Here is a 23,471-nt window from a genome sequence, read left to right on the forward strand (position 1 = left end):
GGACTAGTTTAGTGCTATGCCTGCTGGCTGGCCGGAGTTGCAGTCTGGTTTGGCATCTCCTTTGCTAAAATCAGGCTTATTCATGGCTGCTTCCCCCCCCCCCTGCAGAGGGGTCAGATCATATCACTGTCGTTTTTTTTAAAATACCTCTTTCAGATGTCCCATCTCAGCCATCGGCCCCGAAAGTCTCCCAGCTCCGGAGCAGAAAGCAGACGTTTGAAGAAGCCATCACAGCCGGGGATGTGGTTAAGGACTCTGCTGCTCTAAATTGCAAGCCAGGCCAGGAAAAGGACTCTCAACACCAGACAAATGCTGCAGAGAGCACTGGGGAAGCTAACCCAAAGAAGCGGCATCTAGAGCATATTCTGCATGAATCCGAGGAGGGGGAGTGTTCGGAGAGCTTGCCCCCTCACCAGCCTCCTGCTGTGCTCAGTACGTTTTGGAAATGCTCTTTGGTTAGCTTTATATACCTGTAGGCCAAGGCCCTTTTGTGCCTCCCTTTGCCTCCATCTAAATGCCGTTCGTAGCTGCTGATCCCCTTTGCAGCTCAGGCTATTGGCATGACCCTGGATTGGCCAGCTTGTCATGTTTGCTCTTATCTAGAGGGTAAAGCGGAGCCTCCCATCTGTCTCCCAAGCCCATGTTCCTCTTTGAGGCAACTGAAGTTCATTTCTCAGGGTGTCTCAAAGGTGGGCCCTGAGCAGGCCAGAACCGCATAGCCTTTCGCTGAAAAATTTACTTTACAGAATCTCTCTAATTCAGGAAATGTTTGTGTGTGTCTTGGCAGGACGGTCTTGGAAACTCGGATTTACGGTGTCCGTTCTTGTGTCTGTTGTTAACTCTTTGGGCAAGTCAGTTTGCCTTACCGTGCCTCAGTTGCCCATCTGTTAAAAGGGGATAGAAGGGGATGTGAAGCTCTGTTCACTAATGCTTATAAAGAGCATTGAGATCTTTGGATGAAAGGAGTTGTATTAGCTCTCTGTAAATACCCTGCTTTGATCGGCATTCCCTCCCCCACTTCCCTTTGTGTCTAACAGCTCCTAAGCCAAAGCGACGAAGACTTGAAGCCGTTAAGAAGCTGAATTTTGGTGCGGTGGACAAATTGGCCTCTCCTGATTTCCCCCAGGACGACATTACCCCGCCTCCTTCCCCTGGGGACTGCTCCAAACCGCAGAGTGCCAGGTTAACAGGATTTGAATCCCTTTCTCGTTATTTTGTGCTGTTGTGAGGAAGGCCCTTGGCAGTCAGTAATTTTAAATCTTGAAGCTAAACTTGTGCAGTAAACTAAAGGTCTTTGGAAGCTTAGGGTCAGATGTCCATTTAGGTTACAAGGGAAAACTATTTGGGTGACTTTATCCTAGTCCCTTTTTGTTTCCACTTCACAGAACTAAAGGCACAGGTAGCTTCTGCTCCAGAGAGACCCCTCGCTATCTAAACTTTCATACCATGCTCATTGCAGTGACATTTGAGTGCCTTGCTTGGGCATGTCAGGAGCACGAGGTCAGGTTCAGGGGCTTTGACAGGGCGGAAAGAGCAGGACTGGACTGACAGGAGATGCGGGGAGTCAAGGTTGAGGGTCGGTAGAGTGGTGTATGGAGGGGACTGTAATATCAGGACAGAAGCTGTGCGGGTGATGAGACTACAAAGTGCTGAAGACCAGCATGTAGGTACGTTGGCAGAGCCGTGTGGAGGGCGCCCAGTGCTAGAATAGCTGGGAATGCTGCATGACGGGCTTTGTGTGGATGACTGAGCTTTGTTGGGTGGAAGTTTGCACAGCATTTTCCTCCTTGTATTTGTTGCCATTTTCTGGTGACGTAGAAAGGCCCATGAAATCTGATTTGGGGCGTATTTGATTCGAACGTTTTGGTTTTGAAGTAAGTTTTGGTATATTGAGTTTAGCCTGCTGGGAATGTGATTTCATGGGCACTTTCTCTTGTGTCCCTGTGTTAAAGGAGTCCAAAGTTCCTGAGCCCGGATAGCATGGAAGTGAGCGACATGGTTCCGCTGCGCATGACGCCACCCCCTGAAAAGGACCCGAAACGGGTTCTCAAGCGCCCGCCCATCCTGGAGGACTATGTCAATGTGACTTCTGCTGATGGCACCAGAGTCTTCATGGTTCTGAAGGAAGATCACTCCAGAATTGGAGTGAAGGTAAGATCTGGCAACTGGAGACTGGGTTGGTTAGGTTGTTCTCTGGCCTCCAATGCAGTGATGGAAGCTGAGTAACTCTAGAGTCTCTTGCTAAGGGTGAAATATGAACCTGTGCTTTGTAAATACTAGTGCAGTCTCTGATCTTTACAGCTCCCCAACTCTCTGGGCTGGAACGCACAAAGACCACTTCATTTACTGGGGGTTCCTTTTTCCTACCTAAAGGAGCAAGTGTCTGAAGAGGTATGGTACCCAATTCCTATTTCTAGCTCTTCCTCTCAGCTAGCAATTGATATTTCTAGGGTCAGGCATCAACAACCTGAATTCTCAAGTGTTTGTTAATTCTGAGTGCCTCGATCTTTAGTTTCCATACAGCTTAAGCTCCTGCAGTTCTGACTGTAGTCTGTGGAACCTGTGAAAGAATTAAGCTATCAGTGTGTCACACCTGAAAATCAAGGTTCCAGATGTTCTAAAGTATCGCCAGCAGCTGCATTTTTCTGATCTGCTGCTTGCTTCCCATTTGATGGTAGAAGTTAGAGATGGAAAAAGACTGTGGTAACATTTCCAAAAGAACGTAAGTGACATAGAGCCAAAGTCCTATTGGCTTTCAATGAGAATTAGTCTCCTAAATTCCTAAGTCACTTTTCAAAATGGGATGTAGTCACTTACATGCTTTGGAAAATGTCACCCCTAGTAAATTTATTCCCTTTATTATGTTAAGTGCTTTGCCCACTTAACATGACTCAAATAATGTGTGAGATGGCTTCCCCCGCTTCCCTTTGAGTCTGTTCTGTTGGACTAACCCTTCTCCCTCCTTTCCCATATGAAATGTTTGGTTTCCAGGCATGGCTCCGTCTAGATTACCATCAACAAAGCAGATCCTTAAGGAATATAGTCTCCTTGCAGAATGAGCGCCATGCAAACTGATCTCTAGCTAGGTCTTTAAGACGGTCTGGCTGGATGTCCAGTCTGTGTCCATCGCTGGTGATGCAAGGTTTCGTTGGTCACTTTCACCTCAGTGTCAGAAAAGCTCTTAGCTGTTTTGGCTACCAAGACAATTGACCAGATTGTAACAGGTGGTCCTGCTTCAGTGTAAACACCCTCAGGATGTGAATGTACCGACCCCAGAGGGACCATATAGATTATATCCAGAAACAAATTTACATGATTCATTTTTCTTTCTTGTGTGGATAGAACACTGAGATCAAAATGAGCTAGGAGAGGGTAGCACTCTGTAAACTAGCTTTTTTTTGTATATGGTAGATCGGAAAACCTGGTTCTTCAGAATTGGCCAGATGGCCTTCTTGAGGAGCATGCAGTGTTTGAGTGCTCAGCCTCATTCATACTTGCACAAAGGACCCACCAGACGCGCACAGATTGTTTTATTGCAAGCACAGATGGAGACCTTTCGAAAATGTAGCCTCAAATATCGTGTCCCTGAACAGCCAGGTCTGGAGAATGCCCACCGGGGAAGTGATGTATTTTAATATATGGATTTTAATTCTTGGACTAAAGCAAAATAGTCATCACAGCATAACCTCCTTGCCACCCTGCCGAGCAAAGAGCATTAGTTATGAAATCCCTGCTAAGTCACCAGCCACGTATTAGAAAGAGCATTTCTGACCCCCATCGCACCCCTGTTTGTTTTTAAGCGTCGGAGGCGGGTTTTGGAGGCATCGCAGCGGCTGACCGAAATATTAAACAGGTAGGTCATTTTGGCAATTCTCCTTCTGTCCTTCTAGCATCTACTGCCAGGGTTCTCACATGTCGCTCTCTGGTGCCGCTTCCGTCGCCACAATGAGGCTTCTGTTGGGACTCAGCCACTGACGCTTCCTGCTCATTGGAGCCTGCTCCAGAGGGTTTCTTTATGTCGAAGAATGGCCTTGTGGTCCAATACATGAACTGGAACTCGGGAGATCTGGGTACAATTTCCAGCTCTGCCACAGATTTCCTTGGGCAAGTCACTTAATCACACCGTGCCTTAGTTCCCCATCTGTAACATGATCATCCTTTTTCGCTTGCTGTTTGCCTCTCATGTCTATATAGACTGTGAGCTCTTTGAGGCAGGGATGGTCTCTTACTACATATATTTACAGCCACTAGCGCAGTGGGACCGTGATCTCAGATAAGGCCTCCAGATGTTATTGTAATAATGTTTCCAGCGGGATCCAGCAGGCATGTATTCTTGGCCCTATGCTAGTCAAGATTTTTATCAATGACCTGGAAGGAAACATAAAATCATCACCGATAACTGCAGATGACCCAAAAATTGGGGGAGTGGTAAACAATGAAGAAGGCAGGTCATTGATACAGAGCGATCCGGATCACTTGGTAAGCTGGGTGCATGCACATAATATGCATTTTAGTATGGCTGTATGTACATGAATCCAACTAGAAACAAAGAACGTAGGCCATACCTATGGGATAGGGGACTGTATCCAGGGCAGCAGTGACTCTGAAAATAATTTGGGGGTGGAGAATCAGCTGAACATGAACTCCCAGTGTGATACTGTGACCAAAAGAGCGAATGTGATCCTGGGATGTATCAGCATCTCCAGGACGAGTCGAGAGGTTATTTTACCTCTGTACTTGGCAATGGTGTGACCGCTGCTCGAAACCTGTGCAACAAAAGTGCCATGCAAACGCCTGTTCTCACTTTTTGGTGACATTGTAAATAAGAAGAGGGCAGCATTATCTCCTGTAAATGTAAAAAGAAAAGGAGTACTTGTGGCACCTTAGAGACTAACAAATTTATTTGAGCATAAGCTTTCGTGAGCTACAGCTCACTTCATCGGATGCATTTGGTGGAAAATGCATCCGATGAAGTGAGCTGAAGCTCACGAAAGCTTATGCTCAAATAAATTTATTAGTCTCTAAGGTGCCACAAGTACTCCTTTTCTTTTTGCGAATACAGACTAACACGGCTGCTACTCTGAAACCTGTAAATGTAAACAAACTTGTCTGCCTTAACGATTGGCTGAACAAGAAGTGGGACTGACTGGACTTGTAGGCTATGAAGTTTTACATTGTTTTTGAGTGCAGTTATGTAACCAAAAAAAAATCTACATTTGTAAGTTGCACTTTCACGACAAAGAGATTGCACTACAGCACTTGTATGAGGTGAATTGAAAAATACTATTTCCTTTGTTTCTCATTTTTACAGTGCAAATATTTAGTCAAAAATATTATACACTTTGATTTCAGTTACAACACAGAATATAATGTATATGAAAAAGTAAAAAAATCTAAAATAATTAATAAGTTTCAACTAGTATTTTGTTGTTTAACAGTGCAATTAAAACGGCTATTAATCGCAATAAAATTTTGAGTTAATTGTGTGAGTTAACTGCGATTAATTGACAGCCCTAAAAAATACCCAAACCCCATCACCTCTATTTATCCAGTGCAGTCTGTGATCTTTTGAAAAACCTCAACACTGAATAGGTAGTAGTTGCTCAGTGGGCTAGCATGGACCTGCCGTGACCTGGGGCAGTTAGTTCTCCCTTCACTGCATTTCTCTAACTGCTCAGGTAGATTTGTCTAACTGGATTAAGTTAGTTGGATGTAGGATCTCTTCTGTCCTTTTAATGTTGGATGTTTTGAACCTAGGCTAGTGTTTATATTTATAGATGATGACTATTGCCTGATCTTTCCTTTGACTCTAGTACAGGCTCTCATGGGTGGGCACTTTGTGCTCTGAGGTTTTTAATCTCTGCCTTGTTTCTTGCAGTCACCTCCATGGAGAGGCTGGAAATGAGACCCCAGAGCCTAACGAGGAAACGGATGGTGCTGACGGTGAGGAGGAATCTGCGCTGCACTGTCTGTGGGTCGACAGATTCACTCCTAGACACTACACGGAGCTGCTCAGTGATGATGTAAGATCGCTATATAAAGTAGACCTGATGGGGTTTTTTTGATGATAGTTCTTTAATCGTAGGGGTTTCTGATGCCAAATTATTGTTGTTTGTGTTATAGCAGCTCCTGGAAACTCCAGCTGAGATCAGGGCCCCATTGGGCTGGGTGCTGCTCATACATATAGTGAAAGATGGTCCCTGCCCCCAACAACCTAGCATTTAAATGGCCAAGCGAGACAAAGAGTGGGAGGGAAAACAGGCAGAGAGGTGGGAAGGGACATACTAGGTCACCCAGCAGGCCAATGGCAGAGCTGCGCATACAACACAGGTCTCCTGATTCCTAATTCAGTGCTGGGCCCGCTAGATGGTGCAACCACCTCTAAACCCAAATGGCATCTTCCATTGAAGAAGATTAAAATGTCAAATGCCTGAGTTAGTTAATTATATCCATGTATTGGGACACACAATTGTATGTTTATTGAGGGGTTGAGGTTGGGATGGGGAGAAATCCCGACTGCCTCCCGAAGGCTTGAGTCTGATCTGCTCAACTCGATGGCGGTTTCATGTGTGCGCACACGGAAAAGAACCTCCCAACCGAGATCTTTGCTGTCCATAAACAGTAGCTTTTTTAAGCTACAGAGGAGGATACTTTCAGCTCTGTACATGGGAGTCTTTCTTGCACTCGTCTGTTTTTCATTTTCTGCTCAGGCAGATCCTTCAAGCTCCTTTGATTATTTATCTTTCCTCCTCTGTCATTCAGTACACAAATCGCTGCCTTCTGAAATGGCTGAAGCTGTGGGACATGCTGGTCTTCGGAAAGGAAAAACCCGTGAAGAAAGCGAAGCCGAGTGTTGACGCCCGCCTTCCATTCAAACAGCCCAAGGAGCAGCAGAACAAATGGAGAAGTAAGGCACAATTCACAGAAGAGATTCTGGAGGCTGAGCTGGATCACCACAAGAGACCCAAATACAAGGTGCGTATTAGCAGCTTGGCCCCTCCTCTTCCAGCACAACCCTGAGAAATTTGGATTTACTTTTTAGAATTTAAGTGAATTCTTGGGGTTTTCCTGTCAACTTCTGCTTGCGCTTGCATTTTGCAAGTTTAAAAAGTGGGATGGTGGCTGGGGTAAAAGGAGACTGTTCCAAGCACAAGCTGCTGCAACTCAGCGCATACTTGTGCTTGTCCCGTAGTTCAATCTTGTCTTCTGAAAATCACCTCCACTAGAGGTGACGTTACATACCCTTAAGCAGGCACGATTCCTTCCAGCAGAGGGCAGCACTGCACAAATACCTCACAGGAGGGTGAAATCACACACTCAGCTTACGATTTGGTCAGCTTAGCTCTGTCCCATAAATGGATTTTGAAGGGAAAATAAGAATAGATACTCAACAGCAGAATAGCACTGCATACATCTCTGCTGGATTAAACGGCAAATTAAGGGATATTAATTAAGGTTATGGCAAAGATTGTTTTAAGTAAATACGTTGCTGGGATCTTAACCACTTACGCAGAATGTGTCACCCTGAAGGGATCCCAAAGCACTCTACAAACTTAAATATACCATCATACATATTGCAGGCACAGCTGGCACTGATGCCTATAATTAAGGTTGCCTTATGTGTTCCATTAATGGATTCTCCCATCGCTTTGAATAAGTGAACTGTTTTCATTTGCTTTTATAACTTGGCCAGACTAGGTATGCATAGCTATAGCAATCAGTGCAGCCACCTCGATGGTGGACAGAGGCTGTTGTTTAATAGCAGTACCACAGGATCATTTAGGACAGGAAGTGAAGAAGAATTGCATTGAAATGGCAGGAATTAAATAGGCAAGGTTACAATGACCCAAACTGGGATTTGATCAGGATATTGGGCTAGTGTTGCTGTATAAAGCACCATAGGATCTGAATGCCAAGAAGTTCCTGGAGCCTTGAGAGCTAGAAGATGGGGCAGCTTTAAAGACAGAGCAGTTTTCAGGCTGTAGAGCTTTGACCCTTTGCAACATAGACCTTGTTTGATATGCAACGACTGTCTCCTGTGCCGGGCACATGGTGTGCGTTGCTCTGCATTCCCACTCTCTGCTGTAGGTGGCGCTGCTGTGTGGCCCACCGGGTTTGGGGAAGACCACGCTGGCCCACGTTATCGCCAAGCATGCGGGATACAATGCAGTTGAAATGAACGCCAGGTGAGTCGGTTCTCCTGCCTGGCCTTCCACTCTATCCTGGTAGCATATCTTCAAGGCAGAATAAGCTCAAGAGGAATATAAATGCCTCCAAACGGCTTTTGTTTCAGTGATGACCGCAGCCCGGACATATTCAAAACGCGGATTGAAGCTGCTACTCAAATGAAGTCTGTGCTGGGGGCCAGTGAGAAGCCCAATTGCCTGATCATTGATGAGATAGACGGTGCGCCAACTGTAAGCCCCGTGACTTGTGGGGGGGAAGGGGGGCCAACCTTGGGTTTCGTAGCTGGGGAGATCCTACCATTTCCTCGTCACTTGTTCTTCTGTATTGGGGGAGCAGGAAAATGACCGAGACTCTTAGAGCCAGATTTTGAAAGGTATCTAGGCACGCAGTGATATTTTCAAAAATACCTACTTGCCTGGAACCCAGTGAAATCTGTGGGAGTTACTGGCTAGAGGCTTTTGGAAAAACTCACTAGACACTTTAAAAATCTGACCCTGAGTGGTTTGCTGCAGGTGTGTTTCATCACCATCGCTCTCCTTTGCAAGTCCAGACTGGTCAGTAACTTTTTGAGAGAGAAGAACTTAGCCTGGCTTCTCCCTTGGCTAGGACCAATGAGATGTCAAAGCCTGACTCCTAGGGGTGGCGACTCATGGCTGCAATGCATGCTGTGTGTAATGCGGAAGAGGTCGAAAGGGTTCTAAGCAACTCGGAAAGGGATAGAGTTCAGTTGTAGAATGGGGTGAAGCCTTTAACTGGGCTGTGTGCTGGTCAGCTGCCTTCCAAAAAAAGCATTCGGTACACTTGGGTGTCTTGGGGAAAGGATACGTACAGGACCTAGAGCTCAGAGATTGGATCGCGGCGCCTGCCCCCCAGCAAGGCCAGCATAGAGTCCCCCTGTAAGGGACAGATCTCATGCTAACACCAGTTCTGTGCTTGATCTTGGGCAGAAGACCCTGTGGAAGAGAGATCCAGCTGAGCAGTGCCCCACCCAGCAGCACTGGAGTCAAACATCCTGACCCACCCCCCACCTTTCCCCCATCGCTGGGAATTCGCTCAGATGTATTAACTCTTTCTTGCATCCCTCAATAACTAACATTTCACTCTTTTTTCCCTTCTTTCCCGCACCCAATTCTTCAAGGCTTCTATTAATGTGCTGCTAAGCATCATCAACCGTAAGGACATGGAGACTGAGCCGGCAGCTAACCCTGGCGGAGCAGGGGGCAGAAAAAGGAGAAGGGAAGGCGGCATCTTATTAAGACCAATCATCTGCATTTGCAATGACCAGTTAGTATCTTTCATTTGGGCCTTTCACTCTGGGTCAGGAAATTGAAGGTAGGATCAGGCATAAAACCAGAACCAACCAGCTGGGGTTGCTGGCTGCTCCATGCCTTGCGGAAGGCTAAGTCTAGAATAAAGAATGGCGGTGTTTTGTTTTACTTTTGAATGCTTTGCTTCCTTCTCTGCAAACCACACTGAGTACGTGGTTTGTGTGGTGTGAACGTGAAGACCAGTGGTATCCAAACTTTTTGGAGGGTGCCCCCCCCACCCCTTACCCTTGTCCACGCACCCCTGCTGGGCCAGGAATGGGGCCACGTCTGGAAGGGGCTGGCGGGTGGATGGGGTAAGGGGGACGAAGCTGCGGTTGCAGCTGTGGGTGGGTGTAGGGTGACCAGATGTCCTGCTTTTATAGGGACCATCTTGATATTCAGGGTATTTTCTTATATAGGTGTCTATTACTCCCAGCCCCGTCCCGACTTTTCACACATGCTGTCTGGTCACTCTAGGCAGGCAGGAACAGGAGCGGAGCCACAACTGGGCTGCAGTGGGGGCCGGCAGCCGGGCCCATGGCCAGGTGTGGCTCCGCTCCTGGCCTTGCCCCAACCTCGGCCCCAAGCCAGGAATGGAGCCACACTGATGTTGGGGATGGTGCCAGGCACTGGAGCTGGGGAACGCAGCTGGGGGCAGGACTGGAGCAGAGCTGGGGGCTGGGTGGCGCTCCCTCCCCACCCCCATGGGGGCTGGCCCAGGCCCTGCCACCACCCCTGGGGGGAGGGATAGCTCAGTGGTTTGAGCATTGGCCTGCTAAACCCAGGGTTGTGAGTTCAATCCTTGAGGGGGCCATTTAGGGATCTGGGGCAAAAATTGGGGATTGGTCCTGCTTTGAGCAGGGGGTTGGACTTGATGACCTCCTGAGGTCCCTTCCAACCCTGATATTCTATTATTTTATGTTCCTCTGTGCCCCCCTTGTGGGATGCGCCCGGCACTTTGGGGACCTCTGGTGAAGACACTGTGATCCATTATGTGAAAGCAATTCCCCCCCCCCTCCCCTTCTTTCTCTCTCTAATCCTTCAACTGTTTCTTTCTCCTCCAGCTAAATTACAATTGTAGCCCTGTTCGGGAGAGATTCTGGCACATTTCTGGTCCCAGCACACCCTTGTGAGCAGCATCTGCCCACCATAGCATTCCCAAGCCAACTTAGTGACTTGTTATCAAACCTCCCCAGAGAAGGCACCTTTTAAAACTCATTCTTACTAGCCTTTCTTAAATCACAAAGTCATCTGTTCGTCTGCGTTACAAACCCTCAGCTCCCCGAGACCCTTTTAACCCAGGATATGTAAACGTACGCTAGGATCTGCAATAGAGACGTCTGAGCCCCCTATGGACCAAACTTCCACTGAAGAGAGGATTTAGGCCTGGGCTATAGCTAGAGGCCCATTATTTTGCTTGGTTTTCCTCCTCTGTAAGGGTTATCCTTAAAGGCCTCTGTGTTTCCCTTTGGCAGGTATGTCCCCTCTCTGAGGCAGCTGAGACAGCAAGCTTTCCTCTTAAATTTTCCTCAGACTGCACCCTCCCGGCTGGTGCAGAGACTATACGAGGTCAGTATACTCCCGAAGCGCCTTTCTGCCCGGGATTATTTCTCTGCGTCATACGGGAGCTAACGCACTAACTCCCTTTTCTATAGATTGCCGTCAAGCAGGGCATGAAGGCGGATACAGGGGCGCTCATGGTGCTGTGTGAGAAGACCGAGAATGACATCCGCTCGTGTATAAACACCTTGCAGGTACAGCAGAGCTGCCACTTCCCACAGGCCTGTGGGTGGTATCTTGACATGGGGCTGGATTCCAGCTGGCAGTTTAGAGGAAAAGCTCTGTATCCCATCACTGGGTCCTTGAAATGTCCATGCAGTCTGCTCTACTTATTTTCTTTAAGCTCTCCTGTTGAGCAGATCTCTCCCTTTCCTGGGATCCCAACTTAGCATCACCCTATTGACAGAGTATGTAAAGTCAGATTCAGGTGCCATTAACTCCCATTTTTATCAGCACAAGCGTGGAAGGATGAATGGTCAAATGCCAGTGAAAGCCGCTTTCTGCCTTGCCCTTAATTTCCTTTCTTTTCAGCAGCAACCGTCCTTCACGTTCTTCATCGCATTGGCTATAATCAGATTTCTTGGTTGTGTTTCCAGTTCCTTCATGGCCGAGGCAAGAAAGAGCTCAGCATGAGGATGGTACAGACAATGAAGATTGGCTTGAAGGACCAGAACAAGGGGCTCTTCTCCATCTGGCAGGAGATCTTCCAGCTTCCAAAGGTTCAGAGGTAAAGAGTGCAGGTTATGCCTCCACCATGGACAGAGCAGGGTAGCATAGGAAACGGACTCTCGTTTGTTCAGTATGGCAGAGGAGGGGGTTTCAGGTACCACGATAGCTACAGAAACGAGAAATCTGAAATGTCCATCACAGTGCATAGGCCATAATTCTTATTCTGCAGCATGGAGGGCTTCATTTAAGCAGCTCTTGGGTACCTCGTATTCTTGTGTTCTCTTGTGCCATCTCCAGTGTGGTTGTAACTTGGATGGAGGGCAATGCTAAAGCCATTCTGAACAGCCTGTGTATACCCTGCTAATCTCTATCTTTGGGCCACACCACCCTTTTTTCAGGGGAGACGGGGTTTATTATTCACCCATGCTCCCTCCTTTGTCTCTCCCCAGACAGAGGATTGGAATGGACCCTTCCTTACCAAATCAGATCTTCCTGGGAGGTGATGCTGACCTGTTAAACATGTCGGGGGGAAGAGCTGGTCTTAATGCATCCACCCAAAGGTTCCATCACATCCTGCATCTCGCCACCTCTTCTGGAGAGCAAGAGAAGCTCACTCAGGTACAGCAGTTTCAGCAGGAAAGCCAGGTGCTGTTGCCTCCAAACCCCCTCCTCCCCCCCCGAGGTGTTTTCCACCCAGGTTATGAGGCAGAGATCTGGCTATCACAAGCTACAGCTGGCATCACACCAGGCAGGTCTCTCAGTTTTAGTCTATAGGACCACATCTGTTGCCAGCTGACCGTTCTAAAATAAGACCTAGCCAGAAGCTGTGGAATGGAACGCAGGGAAAACCATGTTTCACTATGGTACGGTGGTGACTGAAAATTACTTCCAGGTTCCCTTATGACAGGGGTTCTCAACCTTTTCCTTTCCTCTTCCCCCCATGCTATAAAAACTCCACAGCCCACCTGTGCCACACCAACTAGTTTTCTGCATATAAAAGCCAGGGCTGGCATTAGGGGGTAGCAAGCAGGGCAATTGCCCGGGGAAACTACATTGCTCAGGCTTCGTCTTCAGAACTGTGCAGAGGGGCTTTGGCTTTCTGCCCTGGGCCCCAGGGAGCCTAACCTTGGCCCTCCTTGGCAGGCCCTCTGAAACCTTGCGGCCCTCCAGGGAGCCCCAGACTCCTGATTGAGAGCCACTGCCTTATGATACCTTGGTAGATGAGAGAATCATGGCGCCTTATGCTTCGTTAATCTCGGCCATGGAGAGTAAATAACCATTGGACACCACCGTAAGTCCATGCAATGTGTGGTGATATCGCAAGGCAGCTTGGAAGTGGTGGACTCAGCCGCTTCCATGTGGAGTTACAGTGCAATGTGTCGTGACGGAACTCAACAGTGTGGGGTGACGTGGTCCAGTATCTGATCCTGGTGGACAGAGGGAAGTAAAAATGTCGCTATTCTACACAGAAAAAGGGAGATGAATTTTGTGAACCAGACTCTGAGGTGGAAGTCGGTATAGTTCCGTTGACTTCTCCGTGATGTTCTGCTTACTCTGTGCAACGTGCCCTTTGTGAACTGAAAATTTTTCTTGGCAGAGATGCTACTTGATTGGTAGCAGCATGAGTGAGAGTTTCAGTTAATCTCCGGAATTGAACTCGGTGGCTGTCTGGAGGCTTCCAAGGCAGGCGTTCTGATTGTGAAATTAAATCACGTTGTTGTGTGAGGGTATTTGTGTGGAAGTTTAGCCAGGGAATGGATTTCTTCTTCAATTAACTATCACAAATGATAAATGTTTACAGTTCCCTTTGATAGGTGGCAGGGGGTACCAAAGTTTAAAAACCCAAAAGGCACCCTTGAAACTCTTTTTGTGGAGGTATAACAAATACTTGCTGATGGAAACACTGATAACTCCATACTGTTCTAACTGGCTAAAGATCTATAGGCCTCTATTTTTGTAACTGTGTACCTGCACAAATGTGCAATCATTTAGATGCTAATTTTGCACACACTGTTCATGGGCAAATACCATGCTTGTACCTGCAATTGTGACTCAGGAATGGTAATTGTACACCTAACCTGCACACGCACAAATGCATAGTTATGAAAACGTGGCCTTTAGCCTTCAGAGGGTTAGAAATAAGAAGCATGATAAATTCCAGTCATTGTGATACACCGTGATAAAACTTGGGACTGGACAAGAGCAGCTGATCTGATTGTTGGTTGTCACAAATCAATAAAACTCATTGTTGCCTGTATGCATCTAACATGCAGCTGCCACAAGGATTGATTTGCTATTACTTCTGGATAGTGCAGCAGGTGGATACGCAGCAATTGAACTACATACTAGTGGGATGCTTGAAACCCTGACTCCCAGCTATGAAGGTGACGGGCTGTCTAGTCAGGATCCATATGTAATTGTCGCTCTGCTCTGTTCCTTCCAGGGCCTGTACGACAACTTCCTGAACATGAAGTTAAAGGATTCCGGTTTCAGCGCGGTGTGTCTGGCTCTGGAGTGGCTGGGCTTCTCCGACATAGTCAGCAGCACCGTGATGCACGGCCAGAACTTCCAGTTGATGAGATACCTGCCCTTCCTCCCTGTTGCTTTTCATCTGCTCTTTGCTGCTTCCAGCATTCCCAGACTAGCCTATCCCAACAGCCAGTACGAGGCAAGTACCGAGGATTGATGGGCCCGGACCAGTGCTTTGGGGCCTACGAGGGAGGGTTATTGGCTTCCTTTCTATTGGTGCGATGGTTATAGCTGTGTTGCGGGAAGGAAGCAGCTGTTGGAGCAGGAGACCTTGACTCAGACTCCTGGGTTCCTAGGTGATTTGCCTTTGGATATAAGTGCGTTTGCAACACAGTGGGTCACAGGTTTCCTGCTCTGTCTTAAACCAGGCTCTGACCAAACTGAACCAGATGCAGAATCTCGTGGCATCCATGATATCGGGGATCGCACCTAACTCTCGGAGCCACGCGGGGCCTCAGCCTCTCATCCTGGAGGCACTCTGTCTGCTCTTAGACATCATCTCCCCAAAGCTCAGGCCGGTGAGTGACCCCCTGGAAGGGTGGTGTCTGCAAATGTCTCCACATCTGTGGCAGTGCTCTGTGCTTGTCCATGGGGCAGCAGGAACCCATCCCTTTGGAAAGTGTCACTAGCGCAAACTGGGTCCCAGAATGCACTGAATAATTCTGAGAAGCAGACAGGGATGAGGTATGAATTGCAGAGAACGGAAATGGACTGAACCCGCCACCCCAGAGCCTAGTGCCCTAAACTTTGGGCTAGCTTTAAAGTGGGGCTGCTGTGATAGGACATCCCAGTCCTGATGCTGGACATTTGGGGTCTGTGGGTAGTGCTGAATGCCTACAGCTGAAGTCAGTAGGAGCTGCAAGAACTTGGCACCTCTGATAATCAGCCTCTTGGGGAGAGGGGTGTTCTCGCACATGTCTGTTCTTATGCACTTGAGTGTCAGTTTGCACTTCCATAGGTGGGACATAAACAGTCCTGGTAAGTCCTCGGTGCCTAAAGAATTAGGGTGTCTATGGAGGTCAAATCAAAGGACTGAGGCCAGCAATGCTGGGAAGGGAGCAGAGAAGTACAGGCAGCCGACCAGTGAGGGGGAGAGACCAGTAGCCAGATCTGAAGACAAAGCTGTTGTACCAGCAGAGTGCACAGAGAAGGCCAGGAGCAGAAGCTGGGTATAGAGCAAGATTTGGCCTGTGAGTGCAACCGGAGGAGAACACGCTGCAATGTTAGGACGGGATCAAAGCACACCCAATGGATTCTGGGACACTAGTGCTTTCCTCTCTGATCCCTCTTACAGGCCCTGGCGGCTGCGGAGGCTGGGTCTGACTTGGGTCAGCAAATGCTGCTCTTTTTGCATTGGCGCCGGAGAGCAATGGGCTCTGTCCCAGCCTGGGGCAAGGTGACACAACCCGATTTGGTGCGTCTGTCACTCCAACCCACATGGACATTGCTCTGCTGCAGGCTCTTACATTGCAGCTGCTGAGCTAGTGCAGGCCGCTTTCTCCCTGGATGGCGCATCTCTGCTCAGCAGCTCTTGTTTAGTACAGGGGTTGCTGGTTTCAATTACCTGGGCACTCAGTTAGATTTTCCTTTTGATCTGCAGAGAAGGCTCCCCACTCCATCAAGTACATTGTGTCCCTAAAAGGAAACTCTTCCCCCCACCTTCACTGTTTTAATCCTCCTGGGTATTAACTGTCCTCCTTGTATCAGGGAAAGAAATCTACTTCATGTTATTTTTGTGTTTTAAAGGTTTTACGGATTCATTGTGCTCGTCCCTCAGTTAACCTCACCTGTGTTCCAGGTGTGTCCTCCAAGGTCAGGAAGCTAAGGCAGGGTGGTTTGGTGAAAGTCTCGTAACTGGCATCGCTAGGATGCTCTCTGCGTGGTTGAAATACAAGCAGTGACTGAAAGCCCAGTCCTGCAAGGTGGAGGTCATTCCTTTACGCTCTCCTGTTGAACAGATCTCCCCCTTTCTGGGAGGATCCTCATTCCCAGCTACACCAGATTAGGATCACCCGATGGACAAAGCACCTGAAGGCAAGAGTTAAAGCTCTTGGGGATGCTCACTACTACCCAGAGTTAACGCTAAGGCTGAGCTCCTGGGTCCCTGTAAAGTGCTGGCACGTTCCGTCCTTTGCAAGTCTAATGGCTGGTTTGACCATTCACCCAGAGGAAGGAGGAGGGGAGTGGTCTAGTGGATAGGGGGTTAGGTTGGGACATTAGAGAGCCTGGTTCAATTCCTGGCTCTGCCACAGGATGGCTTTGCTCTGTGTGTCCTTGGGCAAATCACTTAGTCTCTCTGGGCCTCACTTCCCCATCTGTAAAATGGGGATCACAGCCCCGCTCTGCTCAAAAGAGAGGTGTGAGGCTTAATGCATTAAAGGTGCTGAGGCCTCCAGTTACCATTAATGCCGGGTGGGGCACTGAAGTACCAAAGGGAAATAGATTGTCCCTTAGTGGCTGCAAATGAGTCTGGGGAACAGCTTGCTAATCCTGCAGTGGAAGGGCCAAGTGTGGCTTCTAATCCTGGCTGGGAGGGATTTTGCGTGGGGTTTTCACTGGATCAGAAGCAAACAGGAGTTTGGTCTCTTCCTCAGAGTCCCCTATTTGCGTCACCAGACGGGCACAGAGAATGGCGCTTCTTGCTGCCCTGGGCTTGGCGATCCCCAGGCATGGTGTGGCATTCAGTGCTGTGGATTGGATTGAGGAGCAGCCACCGGGGAACAGGACAGGAACGTTTATAGCTATAGTTTATAACTGAGAACACCCCTTTGAGCGCTGTGCTCAGTGAAATGGTGGGACCTGGCCATTGCTCCTCTGTCAGAGCTGGGTTCAGGAGTACAAGCGCCAAACTCCTTTGGCTTCAGAGAGTCCCTGGGAGTCTGCCTGCGTGGCCCAAGGCTCTGATGAAATGATAGATGCCATCAAGGAGACAAGCTTTCCATGCTCCCAGCTGGGTGGGGGAGCACTGTTGTTACAGGAACAAGTGGTGGTTGGCAAAATCCACAGCCCACGAGAGCAATAGACCATATTGTCCAGCAGTTAGAGCCTGGGAGTGAGGAAAGATGGTTTCTATCCCAGGCTCCGTCACTGACCCCTGCATGACCTCAGGCAAGTCGCGTAATATCTCTGCCTCCATTTCCCCATCTGCAGAATGGCATCGTCCGCATTGTAAGCCTCAGAAGTTCGGCAGAGAGCAAGTGCAATGCACTGTTACTTCCTCGGATCCCGGCTGTGGCTCTGCCATTAGACGTAGATCTTTTAAAAAATGCCGTCATGTCAGCTTTCTTTCTTGACATAGATTTCTGCTGTTACACACTAGGACTTTCTTCTCCTTTATCTGTAACTTCCCTTTGTCATTTCTCTGCGACAACCCTTCCTCCCCTTTTTTAGGGGATGGGGCAGCCCTTTATCAGTTCATGTTTCACTTTCAGCATCGAATGCTGCAGTAACATCCCTGATTTGTATTTGATTACACACAAACCTACACACATACCGTTTGGGCTTTTGCTTTTTTTTTTGCGTGCAAACATCTCTGCTCACCCTCCTGTTTTGAACACAACTGCTGCCTTGTCCAGCTTGGTTATATTCTGGTTATCAGATGTCAAGATGCAGTAAAAATGTGTTCTCATGCATCCTGAGTTTTCCTGTGACATAAATGGGCAGGGAAAGGTACGTAGCTTATTGTCCACTGTATGCACAGCTCAGTCAGTGATGAAAGATTCTCTTGGGGATTTATCAGCATTAAAGCTGCTAGTAAAAATTATTCCATTTTGCACTTCTTTATTGTCTTCCTTCAGCCATCTCAAAGGATCTTCTCTGTCACTTTAAGTAGCTCCCATTTTTCTGAGAGGTAAACTGTGATTTACCCGAGCTAACACAGCAAGCTGGTGACAGAACCCAGGAGTCCTGACTCCCTGCAGCCCGTCTTCCTGTACTAGCTACTAGCTCACTCTGTACAGAAAAGCCTTATGTTCTTGAAGGGAAGGTTTTTAACTGATGTTGATACCATTAAAGGTAGTGATACTAATAAATCAAAGCCGGCTTCCCAGAGTCTTTGGTGCAATAGGCTGCTCCTTTCTGGAGGCTGCTGTGTTTGTAGAAAAGGCCTTGATCAGGAACATATGCAAATCCTAGGTGGTCACTGCAGTGTGTTTTCATATTGTAGTGTCTAAAATGCACCTGCAGGGAAAGAAAAGCACCTTACCTGTACTCTAAGTGTTGTCTCTACAGCCCTTCACAAACGTGTTTAAAAATAGCCCAGGAAAGCAGCACAATGATGTGCGCTGAGTTTGTTTGCTCAGTTGGGAGTTGCTTGGCTCCTTGGAAACCAGCTGAAACCAGCATTCGGGGCCTAAGGATTTTTTAGCTTAATTTTGTTTTTTTCCTTTCTGTCTTCTAATATATATATATATATATATATATATATATATATATATATATATATAGATTTTTGCAACATTATATATAATAATGTTGCAAGAATCTGTCCCTCATAAATTAAAAATCACAGCACAGCAGCAGCCATTGCTGCCTGACGCGTAAGTGAGGGAAGAAAGAGAGGGCTGAAGGAAGCTGTTGAGTGGACATCTCTGGGGAGTGGAAAAGTAGCCCAGATAGCAGCCACAAAAGCTTCTCTTTCACTGTCCCGTCAGCTCCGATTCCTAAATTCCAAGGCTAGCAGGGACCATTGTGACCATCTAGTCTGATCTCCTGCATAACACAGGCCAGAGACCTGCCCCCAAAATAACTCCTGGAGCAGATCTTCTAGAAAAACATCCAATCTTGGTTTAAAAATTGCCCCTGCTGGAGAATCCACTCTGATTCAAATTGTTCCCATGGTTAATTACACTCTCTAGCAAATTTATACCTCATTTCCAGTCTGAATTTGTCTAGCTTCCACTTCCAGCCATTGGATCATGTTAGACCTTTCTCTGATCGATTGAAGAGCCCCTTATTAAATATTTGTTCCCCATGTAGATACGTATAGACTGTGATCAAGTCACCCCTTACCCTAATGTGTTCTGGGGGGCAGGAATCCAGTCCTGGCCGATCCAATGCATGCCTCTTGGACTCTAACGGTGCCAATCGGGGAGTAAACTAGCTGGGATGGTGGATTTCACAGTGTGGGCTCACAGCTGTTGGGAATGGACTGAGACCCGATGACACCAAGCAGCTATCTGAGGGGGGAAACATCTGGTCACTGCAGAGCCAGGCTAGCTTTGAGCTAATGGCCTCATGGTGAAGGAGGCCATAGGCGTGTGTGTGTGTTGTTTTGACAGGCACTCTTTCTTGTTGATTTTAGGATTCAGTCCTGCAAAGTGCTTAGTCCTCCACTTCCATCGGGCATCGCTGGGAGATGAGGACACTCAGCACTTGGCAGGTCAAGACCCCTCAGCTTCTCCCTCCCCACTCGCTAAATTCATTTCGGCTCCTGCCACACTAACTTCGTCATGGGCAAACCAGAGCACAACTCTGGAGAGAAATAACTGGCATGCAAGGAGAATCTGTTGCATAGACCAGATCTGGTCTAGCTCCTTTCGCGGATCATTGGGAAGAGTAAAGCAGCTGGCCCCCCCTCGCTGGATGTCCAGAGGGAGTGTGTGGATGGTGACGGAGGGATCTGCTCCCAGTGGGGGCAGAGAGAACTAGCTTGTGTCAGTTAGTGTAGATGGAATTTTCCCAGTGTACCTGGCATCTGACCTTGAAAGTGCTTCCACTGTGGCTTGAGTCCACACTAGGTGCCGTGTATGTTTAGACCAGGGTGTTCCTTTCACTGATTCAATGGACAGGGCACAGAACTAGGAGATAGGAGACCTGGGTTCTATTCCCAGTTCTGACCTTGGGCAAGTCCCTTCTTCTCTCTCTGCCTCTAGTTCCCCTTCCACCCTGTTGTGGTTAGACTGTGATTTGGTAGGGGCAGGGACACTCTTGCTGTGTTGTGCACACCCAGCTCAACAGGGCCATGATCTTGATGGGGTCCTCTAGGTGCTACTGTAGTGCAAATAAGGAAGAGCACGACAATTTATATACCAGTTCAAGCCAGGGTTCTGTCTGATGCTAATCAGTACTATGCGCTGCAGAGAAAAAGGCAAGGATTCTGGTAATGGACAACTGTGGAACAATCTGCCAAAGGGGCAGCTTCTTCCAATCCCTTGATGGCTATCAGGACACAAGCCCTCACTCCGTGAGGGTCAGAACCCTTTATAAAAGTTTGTCCTGATTCATGGAGCTGGATGTTCTGCTTCCTACTGCAGTGGCATACAGGAGTTGTCCTGGGTTGCTGCTATGGGTCGGAATGTGAGGGACAGCACCCCATCTGTCCAAGCTTTACCTGAGGCAACCTTCCCATTTTTTCAGACTAAAGGGGACAGTTATGTAAGGCAGCTAGACAAGGGTATATAATCAGGAGAGGACTTGAAACAAAATTAATTGCTAAACAATGTCTTGGGGCTGCTTAAAATGCAACATGTATTTATTCAAAGCACTTGGATCCTGCATTCAGATGTCTTTCAAGATCTGACATTTCTGCTGAAAAGTGTCACCTGTTTAATCCGTCATCCTGCAGTTGTGTGTATTTGTTTGTCTTTCAGTGAAGTCTCAGAAACCAAGGCTAATGTATAGTTTGTGTGAATAACAAGCCTGTTACTTTTGGTGCGAGCGAGGGGTTATTCTGAAGCCCTTGAGCTACATTTTCCCTTCTTCACACTCCAGTTCTACCCACACCCTTGTACAGCACTCTGGCAACAGGGCCTCCATTCATGGTGACAGGAGCCACATTCAGTCCTGGTGCAAGCCAGCACACCTCTGCTGAACTGAGAGGAGCTGTAGCTGCTTACGGCTACTGGGCTCAGGTCAGCCTTCCTGTGTTTGCCTAGAGAAGAGTCCTCAGCCAGCAGGGGCAAGCTCCTTTAGGAACCTGGGGAAAACGCAGGCTCTTTTGGCCAGATGGGATCAGTCAGGCTGGAAGGGGGAGAAGCAGGCTGCTGAAATGGAATCCCAGACCCAGCCAGGGGCTGGCTTTCTCAAGCCCTCCCGCACGGCTGATCCCTTTGTGCCAGCCGGTGGGGGCTTCCATGGCAAACTCTGGCGTGTTCTGCATTAGTGCTCTGGTGCCACTGGTTACCTGTACCTGTTCTGTGCTGAGTGAGCACCCCCCTGTCGTCCTGCTGAAATCCCCCCTGGTTGGGGGTCATGATGGAAGAGGAGGAGAGGGAGGGTCTTTCTTTAGCTTGTATAATCTTGCAAACTGCTGCCTAATTGAAGCCTAGATCACAAAGGGGTTTGACTGACCAGGGACCCTCTCTGTTGTCCCTCTGTGAAGCTGTGAGAGGTGTTTACATACAGAGCAGGCATAGTGAGACGGCAGTTGTGAGTGCAGGAGACCAGGGTCCCAGGCCTTGCTGTTTCAGACTTCCTGTGTGACCTTGGGTAAGTCACTTAGCCACCCCTTGCCTCAGTTTCCCCATGTTTCTGATGAGGATAATGCTGCTTCTGACTATTATAGGTGCTTGGATGCCTTGATAGTGCGTGCCAGATAGGTACCTTAGAGTGACAGCTAGCCAGCTCTTGTGTGAAGGGGTCTCAGTTTGGGTTATTTCTTTACAGGTGAACACGCAGCTGTACAGTCTCAAGGAGAAGCAGCAGTTGGCTGACCTGATCAGTACAATGCTGGCCTATAACCTCACCTACCACCAGCAACGCACTCCCGAGGGGCAGTATGTCTATAAACTGGAGCCGTGAGTATGCACTGAGCAATCGTGTGCGATAAAAGGCCTTTGTGACACAAACACTTGATTGTGATCGCCCGGGGTCATAAGGTGAAATGGGAAGGCAGCAGATTCGAAGAGGATAAAAGGAAATAGTTCTTCTCTCACATGCAATTAGCCCATGGTATTCATTGCCACAAGAGATTGGTGAGGCCAAAGATCTCGGCGGGATTCAATGTGGTATTAGGCATTTCAATGGCGAATAGAAATATCCAGAGTGAGAATAGCAACTGTTAAAAATAAACAAGAATTTATTTTTCATGTTTCAGAGCATAAGGCAGCCCTCTGACTACTGGAGGTCAGGTTTCCCTGGGGGAAGCTTATGCCATAACTGTGAAAGAAACCTTCCTTGGAAGCAGCTTGTGCCGGTCCTGGGTGCAGACAAAATACTGACTTGATTCTCTGAGCCAATCTGGCAATTAATTTTTAATAACCTTTCAGTTGAATGTGTCGCCCTCAGAGTTGGTCCAAAAGATTTCCCTGTTTTAGAGTGGAAGCTGCATTCAAAAGTTTAAAAGCCTACCCAGAAAAATGCTGAACTAATAATACTCAAGAGCCTTCAATATTTACAGCCTTGGACATTTCTGCAATCAGTGAGCCCTTGGATTGTTTCTTTGCTGCATTCCCACTCTTTGCATACCATACAAAAAGTTTCCAGCTTTATAAAATGCTCGGCAATGTCCCCTCAAGATTCAGAACAAAAATTGCAAGAATCAAAATAGTGACGGAGGGCATCACAGATCTGCTTGGTTATGTAATCAACTCAAGAAAGCTCAAGGACTGGGCTAAGCTTTCGCTCCTGGCTGCAGTCTTTGGGAAAAGCAGGTATTTCAGAAGTTAGGAGCAGATGGCAAACTGACTAAAATATCACATTCATTTCTCTGCCTGTTGACTTTAAATTCAACCCTCCCCGCACAATACCCATGCTCTTCTACCCCCTCGTTTCCCTCCCACTTGCTAATCAGAATTTGTTTTATCCTCTTTAACTTTCACCAATTTGTCTTCTCTCTCTTTTTTTTTTTTTTCATTTCTGTAGAAGGTTCTTTCATGAGTATTTCGGGGTCATGCCCTCTCTCTTTTTTACAGCAGGTTTCTATATCTAGCGGCTGATACTTTGCAGTTAACTATTTAATAGGCGGGTGGGTCTGAACAGCTGCTTGTATCTAATCCCTGTAAACAGAAACCCCGCTTTCAATAACAGATGGTTAATGGGTGTCATCTCGCTGTCCAGAGTGGATATTCCATTCTAGTTGTCATTTGTTAGACTTCATTGTTTTTTAACCCCAATAAGAAGGAATTGTTTGCATTATGATGGACAAATTAGAGTTGATATAAGCCCTATGGGAAGAATATGGTCACTTGGAAAGGTGTGGATCTGAAAACTTTTAATTCCTTTATCGAGATATACAAAAAACCCCACGCGTAGGCTGGAAAGGATTCGATGGAAACAGTT

At 47.7% G+C, this 23,471-nt stretch overlaps 1 protein-coding gene across 7 annotated transcripts in view; it reads left to right on the forward strand.

Annotated features, from left to right (window-relative positions):
• Nucleotides 1–23,471, forward strand: part of CHTF18 (chromosome transmission fidelity factor 18) — a 45,859-nt gene that overhangs the window by 1,167 nt on the left and 21,221 nt on the right. For 4 of the 7 annotated variants that reach the window (XR_006274559.1, XM_043493296.1, XM_038418842.2 and 1 more), the window contains exons 2-18: nt 157–432; nt 1,038–1,182; nt 1,953–2,151; nt 2,302–2,391; nt 3,801–3,853; nt 5,879–6,023; nt 6,763–6,975; nt 8,089–8,186; nt 8,294–8,417; nt 9,326–9,471; nt 10,970–11,063; nt 11,150–11,248; nt 11,651–11,781; nt 12,173–12,341; nt 14,167–14,391; nt 14,621–14,770; nt 21,858–21,988. Coding sequence is in view for 3 of the 7 variants with exons in the window: in XM_043493296.1 (XP_043349231.1) it covers nt 157–432; nt 1,038–1,182; nt 1,953–2,151; nt 2,302–2,391; nt 3,801–3,853; nt 5,879–6,023; nt 6,763–6,975; nt 8,089–8,186; nt 8,294–8,417; nt 9,326–9,471; nt 10,970–11,063; nt 11,150–11,248; nt 11,651–11,781; nt 12,173–12,341; nt 14,167–14,391; nt 14,621–14,770; nt 21,858–21,988 (2,488 nt within the window). In the remaining 4 variants the exon portion in view is untranslated. Of the gene's footprint in view, nt 1–156; nt 433–1,037; nt 1,183–1,952; nt 2,152–2,301; nt 2,392–3,800; nt 3,854–5,878; nt 6,024–6,762; nt 6,976–8,088; nt 8,187–8,293; nt 8,418–9,325; nt 9,472–10,969; nt 11,064–11,149; nt 11,249–11,650; nt 11,782–12,172; nt 12,342–14,166; nt 14,392–14,620; nt 14,771–20,963; nt 21,104–21,857; nt 21,989–22,478; nt 22,844–23,471 lie in introns of those variants that run through there. The other 3 variants (XR_006274561.1, XR_006274560.1, XR_006274562.1) reach the window with 2 other exon arrangements.

This window comes from Dermochelys coriacea, chromosome 10 (assembly GCF_009764565.3).
Source record: "Dermochelys coriacea isolate rDerCor1 chromosome 10, rDerCor1.pri.v4, whole genome shotgun sequence".
Lineage (NCBI taxonomy): Eukaryota > Metazoa > Chordata > Testudines > Dermochelyidae > Dermochelys > Dermochelys coriacea.